Raw genomic sequence first — 18,474 nt, 5'->3', positions numbered from 1 at the left:
CTCCTGGCTAATACCCTTGATTTCAGAAGAAACGCTCAGGTGTCCACATACATTTGGACACACACACACACACTGTGCTGAGCTTTACTGTGTTTCCATGGCGCCGCTGCCACTAAACATTACATCTGACAGAAAAGGGCCGTCTAATTTTACTGTTGCTATGACAACACACTACTCTAGCAGGATCCCGTCCAAGTTGGCAGCGAACTTCCCCGAAGGCTCTGAAATAAAAATCCTCAGTGCTCCGTCTGTCATCGCACACACACACACACACACACACACGCACACACACACACACACACTGTACCTGCAGTCACAGTCTCAGGTGTTCAGCACCAAGCTGTGCTGCACAGTTTGAGCCAGTGTTTGCATTGAGCTGTATAATTGCACAGCTGTACGCTGGGTTGAGAGATTGGCAGATTTCCCACCTAGTTTTAATTATTAATGATTATCTATTTTTAATGAAGTTGTACTGAAAATAATGACAAAATATGGACTTCTCCTGACAGTGCTGGACAGATCTGGATGTGTGTGTGTGTGTGTGTGTGTGTTGTTGCCCACGGCGCATGAATCAGAGGTCAACCCTCAAACTGGACTCCAAGTGGATGAGTTGCAGAGAAACAGGGCCCTTAGGCAGCTCAAATTTGATTTTTCGGCATATCTGATTCAAGCTGGACAGTTGGAATGGAAAAAGCCACATAAAATCCAAGTTCTTCCAATCAGATTCAAGCCTCATTGACTCTCAGTACATTGCTCCAAGTTTCCCTTCGTCCTCTAGCCTGCTCGAGCTTGAGCTGCTTTCTCCAGCATCCTCGTTTACTATGCTCTGTATGTAAAATACATAAAATTACAGTAGGCATAAAACCTGTAGAATATTAACTGTTATTAAACTAGCTTAGCTCTCTGTCAGTGTAGAGTGTGATGCAATTTCAGCTCAAATAGGCATCCATGTGGCTTGTGGGGAGGGGCTTAGATACATATTTGTGGCTCACAAATGTGAATATTAGTTTACAGATGAATTCAGTTGAGCACATGGAAGGAGACTCCCTCACTTAGCAGCGTGAAGTTTATTTAAATACTGGTAAAGATTTTGTGAAGCATTCCAATCAATATTAATTCTGCTCCACTTGTTTTGGGGACCACTGCTTTAAAACACACCCAGAAATGTTGGTTAACACTGTAGTTTGGAGCAAATATGAGATGATTTAATGCCTGAGATTTACTTAATATACAGAAGTGAACGTTAACATGTAGGAGAACAGAGGAACAGAGCTAGAAGTATGTTCCTCTATTCTCTTGTCTGGTCTGTTTCAGCATGCAGCCTGCATCCTGGGTAAATATTAGAGCAGGCTTAGCTTACTGGCTAATAACATTTTGAGACTTCACTGAAGTTCATGGCCGTAGAACCGAGAACCTATAAAGTGACTCTTTTATAGTTTTAAAACTAATGAAGAGAACAGAAATAGCACATTCTGAATGTCAGCAGTGTTATGGAAGCCCCCCTCCCCATCGCAGACCCTGAAATACAGCCTTGTTTAGTTTCCATTTCCTGTGTTCCCATGACAACAGTGTTAGGGCACGCTAGGGCACACGCATGCGGATGACCAATCAGGCGCTGCATCTCGGCATCAAAGAGTGCGACCCTTCCGTGCAGCAAACCGTGTCAGAGTGGCCCATGAGCAAAGGCAAGAAGGCAATGAATCATTTTTCTAAAGAGGTTTTAGGAAATTTCAAAGCAATAGTTAAGCCAAAAATGAAATTTACCTATCCCCTGACCCTGAATATAGTCAAGACATACATCTATCAGCCATAAAATGAAACCCACCTGCCTGTTAGACTGCAGGTCCCCCTCATGTCGCAAAACAGCTCTGACACGTTGAGGCAAGGACTCCACAAGACCTCTGAAGGTGTTGTATGGTATTTGACATCAAGAACTTTATCTCCTCAGGTAAAAGGTGGGCATCACACAAATTAGCCCTGGGTACCCTGTTGCTGGTTCACCGGTTGTGCTTCCTTGGACAAATGCATTAAAGTGATTATTTATGACTGTTTTAGCTTTCCTCACATCTGGTAGGAGAGAGGGTGACAACAGATCAGCTGTGTTCTCACAGTCTGGCTCTCACATTTCAAACTCATTGCTTTTGCACAGCACAAGGTAGGCATTATCGTCAAGTTTTGGTTTACTGTTTTGCAAATTGTGACGTGGCTTCGTACTGCAGTCATGTCAGAGTTAAACTTAAGGGGGTGCTGTAGAGGCTGAATTGACCACAATTTTGATGTTATTTTAGCAGAGGCCTCGAAAGAGCACAGTTTGCCTTGCTCTCTCCAGGGTGTGTAGAGATGACTTTCTCCCCACATCACTCCAGTGCAGTGCTGGTCGGCACTAGCATCTACTGGCCAACACATCAGAGCCAGGTACACGGTGCTTTCCTCTGAGCATGTTGGTTGCCCGGTGATGTTGCATCAGCAGCAGTCCAGGAAAAGAGGTGTTGGCTGGCCACACATGTGTCCGAGGAGGTGGCAAGGCAGACTGAAGCTCTTTGTTGGACTACTCTCAGTAATGTCTCCAGTTCACATTATAAACCAAATTGCTGAATGCTTAATGCTCTTTTAGCCAGTTTATGTTTGTCTAAGCAAACCTATCAGTCAGAAGTGTAAACGTGTCTGCATTGTGAAACCTTTTTTATCAGCAGCTTAAAACTGCTGCTGACCATTGCCCAATCTAGATGCTGACCACAGTGATATGAGCATGCTCAGTTAAGTAATAATAATGAAACATACACATGAATTGTAATCTGACCATTCACATTATGGTCACCATGGCAACACAGCATATACTTAATTTGTCTATAAGCACATGTAACAGACAGACAGACATTAAAGAAGATCTAATCTCATTTGAAAAGTCATTTAAAAAGCTTTTCAAAGTTTAGAAAGAAACATTATTTAGTGTCTAGAGTTTTTAATACTTACTGTAATACAATCTATTCAGTGTCTACTGTGAAATGTTCAGTTTTTCACTATTAATTATTCAGTATCTACTATGAATTATTAAGTAACTACTATGGATTAGTCAGTAACTGTCATATAATTAGTGTGTAGCTAATTCTGTAGATATGAGAATGGGGAATTAAAATGTATACATTATACATTTCTTTTCCCTCCTTTTTTTGTTGTTGAAATAGTACTATATATAACTGTCTGAGACGTTGTCTGTGTTTATTTGTTCTTTTTCCAGCTGCATGTTTGTGCCATAAAGAGACCTGTGTCTAAGCTTCCTTCTTAATGTGGCTAAGGCAAGTTAATTCTCTTCTTGTGTTGCCTTGGATACAAATATTGTGAAGTCTCTCAAGTAATACAGTTATGACTGACAGCTGTCAGTTAATCACAGGGCAGTCAGTCACTGCTGAGTGACATCTGAGGAAGTGTAAGAAGCAGTTCAGTTACCGCTTCCTTTACAGATACCTCTGGAACTGTGATATCTGGCACCTCTATATTTTCAACAGAGGGTGCTGGACTGTGTGTTGTGACATGTTCCTCTTGTAATCATCATTAAGCATTTGTGTGTCACGGTAGCCCTGTTTGTGTGTTGGTTTGACCCAGACAGGACAGCCTTTGTTGGCGTTGCACATTGATGAGCTTTGTGCACCTGATACCCTGTCAGTGGTTCAGGGTCTGGCGCTCCTCAGACCACCGCCCGTAGGTACTTACTTATCTGGCCATAACGATCTGGCCTTGGTCAAAGTGGCTTAGGTCTTCATGCTACCCATTTGTCCCGCATCCAACACTCCAAGACCTTCACATTTGAGATAATCAATGTGGTTCACTTAATGTGTGAGAGATCATAATGCTAAATGGTAAATATATATATGCAGGCTGTATATATGTGTGTGTGTGTGTTCATAGGATTAAGGTTAGAGTTGGGTTACAGTGGGTTACAGCAGATTGCAGTAAAGAGTTGCGGGAGATTGCACTCTCTGGCTCTGCGCTGTGTGATAACGCCTTATTTAGATTGATATCTGTGGATAGACTGTGCTAACCCCACTATAATCCAACCCTCCGGCAGTCTAACCCTGCAGACTACACTCTCTCTTACTCTACCTCCCTCTCTCTCTCTGTCTCTCTACACACTCTGTGGCTCTCTACACAGTCACACAGGGTATTTAACAAGATTATATTGTGATGATATGTTCAGGTCAAGGTTCCATACCCAATGCCTTATTTTATATACAATGTATACAAATCTCTATAATATATGAGATGTGTGGAGGTGAAGAACCTTAACACTGACAATTGAGAAAGAATTTATATAGAGCGTTCATCTTTAGCCTATAAGGTTCTTGAACATCTCTTTTTGAGATGGTTCTTTAGGGATCTAAACGTGGCAATTCTACAACATCACTCAAAGGTATCTTGTGCGGAGATGGTCCTACTCTGAAACTCTCAGTCCATTACTAAAAGTGTCCACAATCAATTATGCATTGCAGCCTGCATCATTCCTCCTTCTGTCTCTTCTTGTCCTTCCCCCAACAGGAGAGGTGGTCATGCCGCCCGGGAAGCGAGCAGACGGTCCAAGCAGCGGCAGTGTGGCGCAGGGCCTCAACCCACTGTACCAGGACCAGCTGTACCAAGACCCGACCCCAGGTGACCTTTCACTGGCCCTGTCCGCCTCTCTGAGCCATGCAGAGGACGAAGAGCTGACCAGCCTGAACTGGCTCCATGAGAGCACGGACCTGCTGACGAGCCTGGGGCACCCGGGCCTGCGCAGCGTGAGCCCCCTGCAGGACGCTCAAGGCTATTGCGGATCTCCATCGCCATCTCCCTCCAACTCGCCCAAATCCGGCGGGGTTTCACCTGGACTTGGCCGGAAGCCGCCCTACTCCTTCAGCTGCCTCATCTTCATGGCCATTGAGGATGCCCCGGCCAAGCGGCTTCCTGTCAAAGACATTTATGGCTGGATCCTGGATCACTTCCCCTACTTTGCCAGTGCCCCCACTGGCTGGAAGAACTCTGTACGACACAACCTGTCGCTCAACAAGTGCTTCAGGAAGGTTGATAAGGATCGCAATCAGGTGTGTGTACTTTTTATAGTGGATGATATTTTTTAGTGAAACTTCAAAACAAAAATGGAGTGATGATATGAAAGAACCACTTTTGATTGCCTAAGCTAGTGGTTTTTGAACTGTGGGTCATGACGGAACCATTATGTGTTAAATAGATAAGGGTAGATTTTGGGCTGAATGAGCACTTTCATCTGGTAATGCTTCTAAAAGGGGTCCCATTAATATTTCACCAGTCTGCTGCCTTTGAGATACCTTAGAGTGTAGAAAATTGTGTGTGTGTGTGTGTGTGTGTGTGTGTGCTCTAAGGAATAGGTCTTGGTAAAGTATTTTTTGGGTCTGAAAATCTATGTGGATTGCTATACTCCTGTAGAAAGGTTCTGTCTGTCAGAGGCTTCGTCCACATGGGATGTGGATACTTTTGAAGACATTATTTTTTTCTGCCTTCATCATTTCTGAAAAGCTCTCCGTCCATGCAACAACAAAAAACAACTCTAAAACGCTTGCACGAGCATGCCAGGCCAGCAGGAGGCACTAATATCACAAAGTCAAACGTCAAATCAAGTGTTTCGACAAAAACAGACCCTAGTTACAATGCAAAGCTGAAGCACGTTTTCTAACAACATTGATTTTCTTACTGTGCCTTTCATACACTATTTCTATTCCTGTATCAAAATTGGAAAAAATAAAATCAACATTACGTTTCCCTGAATTAGCTGTACACACCTAATCATTCAGTTTTTATAACTTTTTCCAAACATGAGTGCAGTATCTTCTGTCACAGTATAACATAGTACAAGTAAACCCAGTTGTTAGCCAGCAACAACTAGGATTAAGGTTCCTAGGATTAAGGTTAGAGTTGGGTTACAGTTGGTTACAGCAGATTGCAGAAAGAGAGAAAGGGGAAGAAATTGTGAACTCAAGGTGAAGTAAACATTAGCTAACGACTACAAACAGTGACAAATAAGAATAAACTTAAAAGTAAAGTAGGCTACAAGAATTTGTGTGGAAATGGCAAAGTAAAAAAGAAAAAAAGGTGAAAAGTGTCTATTTTGTGTGATAGTGTGATATTTTGACCAAAGTATTTCACATTTTATTGTGTTAACTTCTCTCAAGTGTTGATTTATGGAACAGATGTCTAATATGCCCTCTTTAATACACAATTAATGTTTATTTACTGAATGTTACATATTAGATATAAATAAAACGTGTCCTATACAAAGATCTTTTGTAAAACTTCAGGCTGACGCATTGGATGATCTGCTGCATTTGGAATAAAAGTTTTGTGCAAATGAAATTTTATTACCGAACTACCAGTTTAAAAACACTTGGCCTGTGGACTTTGCTGTGACGCAGTGATACTGCTGATTATGTTACAGCAGTGGAAATGTCCCTGCAGAGGTCGAAAGAGGAACAGGGGGCTGGCACAGACATCAAACCAGGCAAAGAGTGAAACAGTGTCTGAACTTTTACTTTACTTTTTTTATTAGTTGAACTAATGTGATTGGAATGTGTGACATGCTTTATGCCTCTAAAGAGTTCAGAGAAATGTTAGTCCTGGCAGTTTATTATAGATTTATCTTACTCTGTGTGTGCAATATTATGCAAATGACCTCATTAGTGTTATGTAATTGTGCTTTCAGTAGAAGTTTAGAGGTGACGTAGAACATTGACGTCTCGTCTGAAATCACTGCAAAATAGAGCAAATGGAGTCATTAACTACACAGTGTGTGCAGGAAAGTGGTGCATGAGTGAACACAAGAGTGCACATGTGTGCTTAAGTATCCAGTGCTTCTAATGGGTAATATTTGCAATATTAAGGTGCAGCCATTGGTGGCACAGGCATTTACACACAGCTTGTATAATTTCCATATCTAAGCATTGATTAATAGGACACTGTGGGCACACTAGCCTATGGTCACCATGCCCGATGTCGAGTGTGGGCTAGAGAGTATAAAGCCCCCCAGCACTAGCCTGTGGAGCAGTGGACAGACCTCTTTCTGGAGAGATGGCGCTCCATCCAAAACCATTTGAGATGAGTTAAAGTGACAGAACTAATCATCCAGCCTCAGCACGTGACCTTACAGTTGCTCTCGCTCTCAGGAATGAATGCAATCATCTGAGCGTTTTTCTGCTTCTACCATCCAAGTCATCCCGAACACATTCAGTGAAATAAGAAAACAGGAAAATCGTCTCCTCTTTTTTGCAGATGTATTAGTTTCTATCTGATGTCTGATGACAAATCTCTTAAGAAACAAAGACCAGACATTACAGAAATGAAGCACTCTCTGTCTAGCATTCTTACTAGCCACCTTATTTTCCATTAAATGAGAGTGGCCATCTTTAATATATCAACCACAGCAATAATAAACATGCAGTGAGTAGTATAATACGCTCAGTTAGAAGGTGTCACAATAACTGGAAGATGAGGAGAATTTTGCGTGAGCAACAGTGTTACCAACACAACACAAAAAGATTGGGGTGTTGTGGAGCACCATGTAACATTCCCCAAATTCCAAAAAAGATAACCTGCATCTGTGGTTGAAGGTGCTAAATTTAAAACATCTAACCAAACATGTGTGGATGTTTTAAAGTTAATGACTTTAACCTTATGTTTTGATATGGTGCCCCACACACAGTCTGACCTTTTTGTGCTGTGTTCAAAAGCTAGTAGACTAAGCTCTAAATAGCTTCAAATAGCTTGTTGGCATGTTGGGTTAGAATAGCTATATTTATGAGCAGTGTCCACAACAGTAGCCTTTTACTTTGAATATGATACAAACACAAATCATTTCATAAGAAATGACTGAAAATCGACATGAAAGTGGAAGCAACAAACTCATAAAGTGGGCGTGGCAAAATAAGGTTACCCATAAGGTTATAAGGTTAAAATAAAGTTGTATACTAGTATATGTTGGCATGTCTATGGCGTAGGTTTGTGTCTGTGTGTGTGTGTGTGTGTGTGTGTGTACATTACCTTTATCTTCATGCTCTCAAGCCACACTGTCATCAGCTCTCTTACTGTAAATGCTGGGAGTTTCTGTGTGTATTTATCTCCATAGCAACCAGACTTCAGTTGACATGAAAAGTATGCAGTTGCTCTAGCAACAGCAAAACTGATCTGGCAGTGTTGTTGTGTGTGTGTGTGTGATATATATATATATATATATATTCAACATGGAATGTGGTTCCAGGTGTTCACCAGGTGGCCGGTTACCTGCCCAATATATGATTTATCATTAAGAAAGCATATATAACTGTCTATGTGTGAACTACTACGAATAGTGTCAGGGCCCTATCAAGAGGTAAGTGTTCAAGTAAATTTTTTTTTTTAGTGTTTGAGATGAATACATTCAGAGTGGGGTTTGGTGTGAACTTGTTGATTATAGAGAAATCTAATAGGAACCAGTTGTCAACACAGATAGAGCACATGTTGATGATGATAAAATAGTGGCATAATATTTTGCCACACAACTCCCTACATGGATCCATCCACAATTTTAAGGAAATACAGTGTCACAGGCACCAGCCCACATATTTATAACCATGTGGTGTAACAACTTTCTGTGAGTGAGCTTTAAGAGGGTGACACATCTGGTTCTATTCACCACTAGAAAAATTCTGACTCGGGAAACACCAAACCCAATAACTTTGTTTTCTTATTGGTTAACAATTTCTTCATGTGGATATTCCACTTTTAATATTCCCCAAATAAATAAATAAATAAATTAAATCAGTGGTTTCACAGCTCTTAAAGTGTGCAGTCTGGAGCCACTCTTCATTCAGAGCAGTGGAGGAGGATTAGCTGGGCTATTAATGTACTGATGAACAGCATAGCTGTTTGGGAGTTTGGAGAGACCTTGACTTAATTTGAACATTTCAGAGTAGTGTTTGATTTTCACTGTAACTTTTTTAATTATGTAAGAAAAAAAGTGGTTTGGTGCTGTTAAAGCAGCCTTGTGCTAATGCTTTGAGTACACTCTAAGCAAAAATGTCCTTCAGTGGGGAACCATAAGGGCCATCTATGCATTCAGAGAAGACCTGCTGTTTTTTGGAACTAAAAAATGCTTTGTGTCTAATTTTAGTTAATAGTTCAGCAAAGTGCATGTTTTAGTGCTGCAGTGTTATAGCACTACTATTATTTTATTGTTTAGGTTTTGGGGTTTTTAAAGCTTTTATGGACAGTTGTCCATCAGGATCGCTTTGTCAGTGTCATCTGGCAGTTTATGTCCATAATTCATTTATATATGTTTATTACATATAGCTACTCCCTGTGACTGAATAAGAGAAGTGTTACAATGAGGGCATGTAATAGAAATAGATTAACTATGATTAACACAACAAGCTAAATAGCTAGCTGGACTAAAAATGTTCCACTACCAAAACAAGAGCTGTGCCCTATTTACTATCCTATACTATCCTATACATGCAAAAAAAACAAGATCACTATACAGAGCACTTTTTTAGGGAACTGAATCATCAAGATAGTGAACAATTTCTAACACCTTATTATGATTGTAATCTCACTGATGTGCGACAGCTGAATACCTCACATAAACAATCTGAACACTATAACACAGTCCATTTGGAGAACTCCTAAAAATTGGAAAGAACTTTTTCAGTTGACATTTGTAACAGGCCAGTGCAGTCTCTGAAGACGCCACCATCATCCCTTGGTCTTTCTCAGAGAAGCTGTGTGTGAACCTTCAAACCAGACAATTCGAAGAATAATAGGTATTCCATGTCCACTAGGGAACATTTGTGGCATTGTTGCACAAAATGGTGTAGTAGTGCACTATATAACTATTTAACTATATATACTATATAACTGGGAACAGTTTCAGACATAGCTAATGTGAGAGGCAGTCATTGCAATAGCATATGATATGAGGGGAACCAGCAGCAGCAACAAAACATTACTTGGATGGAAAAAATACTGCAAATGTTACGAGATACGAGAGCTTCTTTCATGTCACTCAAATCAAGCTTTTTCTCTCTCTTTGTTGTGCATGATGGGCAGTGACACTGCTTAGACACTGTTCTGTTCCATGTCTAAGACTACCTCCATGTAGTGACGTGGAGTCACTCCAAAAGTGTCCATTTTTCGACTTCAACCTAAAAAAATTGGGCAATATGACAATATTTTATTGTATCGTAATAAACAATATACATTTATAAGTGTACTGTGGATATTGTGCTTAAAGAACACTGGTTATCTGCATGTTTCATTACAAAGAATGAATTGAATTATTTAATTCAATAACATATTTCAGGCAAGTACTCAGTATTGGAGAGTATTTGTACAGCGGTTTTTAACAAATGTACACTGCTTGTGCATTTTGTTTACATGACAAAATATTGTGATAAATATCATATATCATAACAAATGTTTTTAAATATTGTGATAAAAAAATAAATCTAAATCGCCCAGCTCTACTCCAACCTGTCTGGGGGATTATAGCTAATTAGTGCTAATTGGTTAGCATTACAGATTCTGAGTGGCCATGAGCATTAGTGCTCCTGAAAGATCAAATTTTGGCATTTGTAATTATTGGAAATTTTCTAATACTAATGTCACATGTTAGTGTGGTAAGTCGCAGGTTTGGTTCAAAAAGGGTCTTGTTTACCAAGCTCTTTAAAAGTGTACTAGCTAAATAATAAAAATCATGAAGTCCTATAATTTACAGTGAGCTGATGTGTCTCACCTTCAAACACATTCAGTGAGGTATTCCCAACAAAAAAAGCTTGGCGAGTCTTTCTAATAAAATAATTAATTCTTTAATTACTATCATCCTTATCATAGCCAGTCCTAAAGATAACCATCAGTCAGATTAAAACTCCCACAGTCTTTCTATTTCACTTCTTCTTACCTCTTCATATCTGCCATCATGGCCCATATTTTGTTGTGCACATGACAGCTAAGATCAAAAGAGTAGGGTGCTGAATTTCATGGCTCGTTTGAGTTTTTTTTTTTTTTTCTTGTAGGCTGGGGGCTCCTGGAGCTTTCTGATGGAGTGTAGACAGCTTAATTAGGTGGGGAGGTGCTTCTTTGATCTAAAAATAAACCCCAGTATTTGCCCGCAGAGGAAGGAAGTTAAAACGATTCCTCTACGTATCTTCCGTCAGACAGTGCTGATCTCTTAGCAAATATTAGTTCAGTTATTGGAGAGATAAGGCCGCCCTAATCCTCTTCCGTACCTTTCATTTTCCTGTCAGCTTTGTTGCTTGTCTGTCTGGGCTTGAGAAATGCTTTGGAAATGTTTGTGAAATGTTATGGTAGCTAGGCTAAGCAGCATTCCATGTGGATCTGGCTGATGCTTTTTAATTTTCATGATTGGGAGAACAGAAAGGCTTAGAGGATCTAGATCCCAATCCTGGGAGTTTAACACAATCACAGTGTTCACAATATGTCCAAAAGTATCCAAATGCTTCTTTCAATTAGTGAATGAGAGACGCTACGTTTAGGTGCACCCTTTACTGACATACAACATATTTGGGATGAAATGGAGTGGCAGAACTAATTATCCAACAGCAGTACCTGACCTCACTGATGCTCACGTGGGGCTAGATGGAGCTTTGAATAATAGTAGTGGCAAATGGATAGAAACCAATAAACACATTTTAATTAATAAAATAATAATAATCAAATAATAGTTGATAGAATCGCCTACAAGAGAAATTATTGGTTGCTTCCCAATGTCTTGTCATAATTTTAAACTTGCAAAAGAAGTGTTGTGATATTTGATTATTACTTGATTACTTGAATCAGAATCAGAATCACAATCTCTTTATTTCACCAAGTATGTTATACATACAAGGAATTTGTCTTGGTGAGAGCAACACGTATGACAAGTAACAAAAACACAGAACACAGATTATTTACAGTATTGATTAAATCTCTCTCTCTTTCTCTCTTTCTCTCTTCCTAGAGTATAGGTAAAGGTTCTCTGTGGTCTATAGATCCTGAATACAGACACAATCTGATCCAGGCTCTGAAGAAAACCCCATACCAGCCTTTTTCTCCTCAGCTTCCCACACTTGCCTCATCACAGCAATATCACAGGTAAACACACTTACACTTGTTCCTGTGTTTTTTTTTCTGATTTATTTGGCTATGCTAAATAAAGTGTTGACACTACTAACTGTTGCACTAGTGCACAATGAACTTAACATAAAATGCAGAATAAAATTCAATGTGTTGGATATCACAATGATAATATAGGGAAAATCTTGTGTCTCTGTGGTATTTCGTGTTGGTATGGTATTCATTGTTTCTGTGGTATCCTGCGTATCTGTGGTATTCAGTGTTATTGTGGTATCCAGTGTTTCTGTGGTATCCTGTGTTTCTTTGGTATGTAGTGTATATGTGATATCCAGTATTTTGTGCTATTCAGTGTCACATGGATATCTTGGGCTTCTGCTGTATCCAGAATTTCAATGGTATCCTGTGTTTTTGTGGTATCCAGTGTTTCTGTGGTATCCTGTGGTATCCAGGGTTTCTGTGGTATACAGAATTTATGTGCTATCCAGTGTTAGAGTGGTATCTTCTGTTTATGTGGTATTTTTCGTTTCTGTGGTATCCAGTGTTTCTGTGGTACCCAGTGTTTCTGTGGTATCCAGTGTTTCTGTGGTACCCAGTGTTTCTGTGGTATCCAGTGTTTAAGTAGTATCCAGTGTTCAATAATCTTCACAGCTGATTTAAAACAAGTGGGAACTTTTCACAGTCTAAGTGACCAATTAAAAAAATATGTAAAAACAAGTTCTTTGGCACATTCTTTCATTATAGCTGTAGATATTATATCCAGACCTGCTGCCTTTCTATTCCTGTTCTGTTTCTGCAGCTAAATTTAAACTCATATCACAGAGCTTAGACCTGTATCCACATCCACACCAATGCAGGGAAGACTGTAAGTTATTAAAGTGACAATACAGGCCGATTGCACTGACCTCCGTAGTAATGAACGCCAGGTCCTAAGCCCACCTGAATGCAATCACAGACCCTCTGCTGGACCCCCTGCAGTTTGCGTATAGAGCAAACAAGTCTTACGATGATGAAATTTGTCCCTGCACTTCATGCCACAACACCTCTACACTCCAGGGACTTACATTACATTGCTGTTGGTGGACATCAGGTCAGTTTTTAACACCTTTGTGCCAGAGCTCCTCCAGGTCAAACTGTCCAACCTGTCAGTGTCAGATCCCATCTGCTGGTGAATCACAGGTTTCCTTACCAACAGAAGGCTGCAGTTTCAGCTAAGAAAACACATCAGACACCCAGAGCCTAGTGGAGTAGTGAAGCACCACAAGGCTTGTGTTCTCTTACCCCTTCTCTTCAGTTTTTATACCAGTGACTGCATTTCCTGGGAGATCCTAAAGTTTAAGGAATGACACCATCAATCAACAGTTGTGAAGAAAGTTGAGCAGCTTGTGTCCCATAATTAAGTACCATTTATTTACCCACACTCCAGTATACACTTACATGCTGTGCTTATGCAGCCAGGAAATCAAGCTCTTCTATGGGAAGGGTGATGTTGTTGGCCACACCACTACACCAACTAACTTCCAGGGTCTGCAACTAGCATAGCAGCATGGAAACACTGCACACATACACATCTGATGTGTGTATGTGAATGTGTGCTGGGGACAACACCCACTTGCCTTCCCTAAGCAGTCCCGCCATTTCTCTGTTACCGTGGCGACTGGAACACCTCCATGGCAACACTTGGGCCAAGCAGGTGCTGTAGGAAACATTTGTGTGGAGAAAAGATTAAAAACATAACAGGACAGACAGACGGACAGTTAGAGCTAAAAAAAAAATGCCACCTTAGCAACACTTAACTCCATGGCAACAGCCGGTGGATGTGGAGCATTTTTGCATCTTTTAGTGCTTAAACTGAACAAATCTGTGGTATTTGTTTCTTAACTGATGCCACTCGTCTTTTTCTGCTTAATATTTTTAAGACATTTTTGTGTTTTTGTTTATTTTATACTTTTGATTCAGTCATTATGAGATTTATCATGTAGTTTCAATATTCCTTTCAAAAGGAATAGCCAAATAGTACTAATAATTCATAATAGTAATAAGTAAAAGTATTAACAGGTTAATATCAGGTTACTGAATGAGCTGATGTAGTAAAGCAGTGTGGCGTCTTAAAATGCCCACAGAGGGGTGGGCACTGCAAAGGCTACAGCTCTAAAAGCTAATCACAGGAATTTTAGACCGCCTGGGGTTATAAGGGCTGTAATTACAAATCAGTGTAGAATGACTACACTCTCACTCTCCACATTCTTCTTTTTTCTTTATCTCTCTCTCCAGTCGTCCTCTATGGTCAGGGCGACCACTATTCAGAAAGAACGGCGGAGTGGTCCTGCAAGGTAAAACCCTTTCATGTGTTATTTATGCAAAAACTCTTCTCTGTTTGCTACAAAATAAATCCTTTTAAAAGCATAGTAACAATCTAAATGTAGGTGCGCTATATTCTCAAAAGTATTCACACAACCATTATATTAGGTTTAAGGTGACCGACACAGGTGTTCCTGTGAAATGTATTGCAGCAGCTGTGAGCACATGAGCTTAAGGTCACAATGTCCAGTGTCAGGTGTGGGCTAGAGGGGTATAAAGCCCCCAGCATTAGGCTTTGGTGCAATGGAACTGTGTTCTCTGGGGTAATGGAGCTTCTAAGGAACTAATCATGCAACATCAGTGCCTGACCTTACTGATGCTCGCACACTAAAAGCAGTAAAATCCTCTGCACGACAATGTTCTTACTAATTCTTTTCAGAAGAGAAGAGGCTTGTGGAGGACAGCGACGAATCAGGACAAAAGTGTCAAAAGTTCTGTTGACAATGATAATGACAAGTCAGGACAAGATCATTATAAGAAGAAAATGACTGCAGCAAAAAAAATCTAGAATTAACTAATTCCATTGATTTCAGAAGAAACACAGGAGCAGTTATCCACGCCCATAATGTATTTCCAATTCAGTCAAATATTAATAACATACTCTAAATGTAGGCATTGTGAAATGAGGCGAGATATGAGGCGAGAGCTGCAGTCTCTCATTAGGGTTTATTATGGAGCTTTGAGAAAAGGAGTTGGGAATTCACTGCCGTGTTTTTCTGTAACACCTCCTTTGCATTCTATGATTCCCTCTAAGTTCTTGCTAATCTTTCAGGTTCTCTCTTTCGCCATCCCTGGAAGTGACTGAGCTGTTAAAATGACCATCCAAACCAATCTTTGTGCTCAGTTGGTCTCAGCTCAGAGATCCACTCCAAATAGATCCATTATCTTCTGAACCTTCGTCCTCCTTCATTATTCTGCTCTTGTTAATGGAATAATGACCACCAAGCCGCCTTATGTGAGTGTCTGAACTGGACTGCTTGGTCTGTTTCTCTTTAAAGTGATTTGTAAGAGTGCAGAGGGTGTGTCTACTTAAAGCAGTAGTTTTTGCCAAAAATTAAATCTACCTAATCTTTCACCTTTCTTAGCCGAAATGTAGTCAGTCTACTTTTTTGTTTTGTTTTAAAATGTACATGTAATTGATACATATTTTATTAGCACAATATTACAAGTATTAACAATTTAACTTAACAAACAAACTGTTCACTACATTCATTACAATCATTAGTATTAATTACAAAAGCAAGTTCAGCAGGTAATATTGGCTTATGCAGCAGTGCATTTTGTTTGTATCAACACTAAAAAAACAATACACTTTGGTGTGCAAAATCATCTGAATTCTAGTGTAATTATCTATTTGTTGTGTTGTAAGAATATTAAGCTAGTTGTGTTACATGTCGTTCTTGCACAGTGTTTGTCGATATTTGGAAAAAGGTACACCATACACTTACCAGACAAACTGGGTCTCAGACATAATTGGTCTGAGAGAACAAGGCAGGTCTAATAAATGAGTTAATCTGACTCTCGTCTCTGGTGTCTGGTGGCAAATTTGATTAAATTGAAATTTCAAGTTTCAGGTTTTGGCTTCATTTCTGTAGAATGAAAAAGAATGGAACCACAACATCATTCATATGAATAATTATAACTTACTATCATGGAAAAATTAAGTAAATATGAAAGTGAATTCATCACCATTTAGTATTATAGCAATAATTAAACATAATAAATGCATCCATCCATATTAAGGATCTGTGAAATCACTCAGTGTTAAAAGAGGCATGGACGAGTATAAGTGAGTGTGGTTTCTTAAGCTCATGTTCTCTTCTCTCAGCACTGGTATCCTGAGTGCTGTTGCAATCCAGACAGACAGGGTTGTTCTTTTGAGACCTCTCAGGGCAGATGTGTGCACATGCAGATCTTGTGTTTGCAGGGTAAACAGCAGTGGACTGCAGAGACCATGTATGATGTCTTTTACATCAGGGACAGCTAAAATGAGCAAAGCTTTGTGTTTTTAAATTTTTTAAAAACAGACATAAAATATGACCTCTCCAGACTTTATTGTTAATCTACAAATGGCTGAATTTAGGACTATGATCCCCTTGAACCCAGGTCTTAGTATTTTACCGCTGGATTAGAACAGCAAATCGATTCAAATCAATCTTGAATTAAATACTTTAATGTGGCAGCTATGATTTCCAGTCTTTCTGCCTCCTTTTGAACAGAAACAAAAAGCAGATGCTGATTTCGGCAGTGGAACACTACATGGTTAAAAGTATTTGGGCATCATTCCTAAGTATTGAGCCACACCCATTGCAAACAGGTGTATTAAAGCAGTTACACAGCCAGGTGATCTTCACTGACTGGTAATAGAAGGGGCTTCAAACATGGTCAACGGCATGCCACCTTAGTCAGTATGAACTTTCTGCCCTGTTAAAGCTGCACCAGATAACTATAAGTGCTTTTATTGTGAAATTGTGAAATTGTGAAAAAAGTAGACTACGAAAACTTCCATAGCACTACAAAGTTCCAAACTGTCTCTGTAAGCAAATTCAGCACAATAACTGAGTGTCATAGATGGAGCTTCATTAAGTGAATGGTCAGATTCCTGCAGATACACTTGCATAGACACATAGTGGAGGGTTTAGACCCACGATTGTGGGAGGTGGGGTTGCTCCATTTTAATGCTCATGGTTTTAAAATGGGAAGTCCAGCAAGGGTCTTTTATGTGTAGTAGTTAGGTGTCTACACACTTTTATTAATATGGAATTTCAAGTGATCAGGCCGATTAACATTTACTGTAATGTATCAGCAGTAAGAATTAATCATTAGAATGTACTTTTATTGTCATTTACGTTTATACAGTACAATTAAACTAAATTTCTTAAATTTTGACCATATAGTGTATTTGTGAAGTGACTTGCCATCAAGTGAGATGCCATCATCTGAATGTGCTTTAACGGACACTAGCTCAATTGTAATGTTTAGATTTAATGTTTTAGCACTGACAGTGTTGCTTGACTTGATTTGCTTTGTCTTAGGAGTGTGATGTGGAAGAACACATTTCTCCGACAGGCTGTCTGGACAGTGACAGTAGATTCACACCCCTTGGTGCAGGTGCACAGGTGCCAACAAACCTGAGAATGTGTGTGTGAAAGCCTCAAAGTCAAATCTGGATTCCTAAATGCATGGACTCTTTTTGGGAATGACTCCCAGCCAAGGGTTGTTTGGTTTTCTTGGTCAGTTTCGCTGCAGAAGAAGCTGCCTGATTTCTAATAATCATTCTACACTCACAGAGCTTTGCTGATGCAGCATTATGCTTATGCCTATTGAGTTAGAGGTGAGTTCACAGTGCTGTGCAACTTATTGTGTGTGTGTGTGTGTGTGTGTGTGTGTGTGTGTGTGTGTGTGTGTGTGTGTTGGTCTGCTTAGTCCCACAGAAAGTGATCCAGCATGGCTCCCGGCTTGGTGCTGAGGGGCTTCTCCCAGTCATCAGACCCCTGCCAATAAGTCCTATTGGAATGACAATGGCAGCGAGGTTAGTATTGTAATGCAGTGGCTTGATTTGTATCTGTATCTTTCTGTCTTTCTCGAAGTGATGTGCACTAACACTTACTCTACAGAGTACCACTCCATCGGACATTGAGGAGGGTTCTTCTAACTAAAACCGATAGTATGAGGACATGAGACATCATTACTCATGGTGAATTAATATGGAAATCCAAATCATCAGGCCGAATAACTTTTACTGTGACGTACACTTGTACACTTCAATGATTTTTTTTTCACATGTTTCAGCTTAGAAAGCCATGCTACAGTGCTCCTGGTGCAGAGAGGGTTAGGGGCCATGAGTTAGGAGCAGCCTAGCAAACCTGGGTATTAAACTCAAAACCTTGTCATCAATAACCCCAACAACACTGAGCCACTGGCTCAAATTGCAGACATAGTCAGCAAGATTCTAACCTCCACAAGGAGGCCCCAATGGTTTACTAGTCCATTGCCTTAACCACACGGGCG

General features: G+C 40.0%; 1 protein-coding gene across 2 annotated transcripts in view; it reads left to right on the top strand.

Moving 5' to 3' along the window:
- The window catches only part of ches1 (checkpoint suppressor 1), a 39,880-nt gene that overhangs the window by 14,546 nt on the left and 6,860 nt on the right, over nt 1-18,474 (top strand). Inside the window, exons 1-5 of one of the 2 annotated variants that reach the window (XM_072688337.1) lie at nt 4,391-4,408; nt 4,534-5,072; nt 11,990-12,123; nt 14,377-14,435; nt 17,890-17,995. In XM_072688337.1, the coding sequence (XP_072544438.1) occupies nt 4,545-5,072; nt 11,990-12,123; nt 14,377-14,435; nt 17,890-17,995 (827 nt within the window). In that variant the 5' untranslated portion in view covers nt 4,391-4,408; nt 4,534-4,544. Of the gene's footprint in view, nt 1-4,390; nt 4,409-4,533; nt 5,073-11,989; nt 12,124-14,376; nt 14,436-17,889; nt 17,996-18,474 lie in introns of those variants that run through there. The other variant, XM_072688328.1, reaches the window with a different exon arrangement.

This window comes from Salminus brasiliensis, chromosome 1 (genome assembly GCF_030463535.1).
Source record: "Salminus brasiliensis chromosome 1, fSalBra1.hap2, whole genome shotgun sequence".
NCBI classification, from domain to species: domain Eukaryota; kingdom Metazoa; phylum Chordata; class Actinopteri; order Characiformes; family Bryconidae; genus Salminus; species Salminus brasiliensis.
Note: the sequence above shows the minus strand (reverse complement) of the source record. Positions and strands in the feature narration are given on the sequence as shown.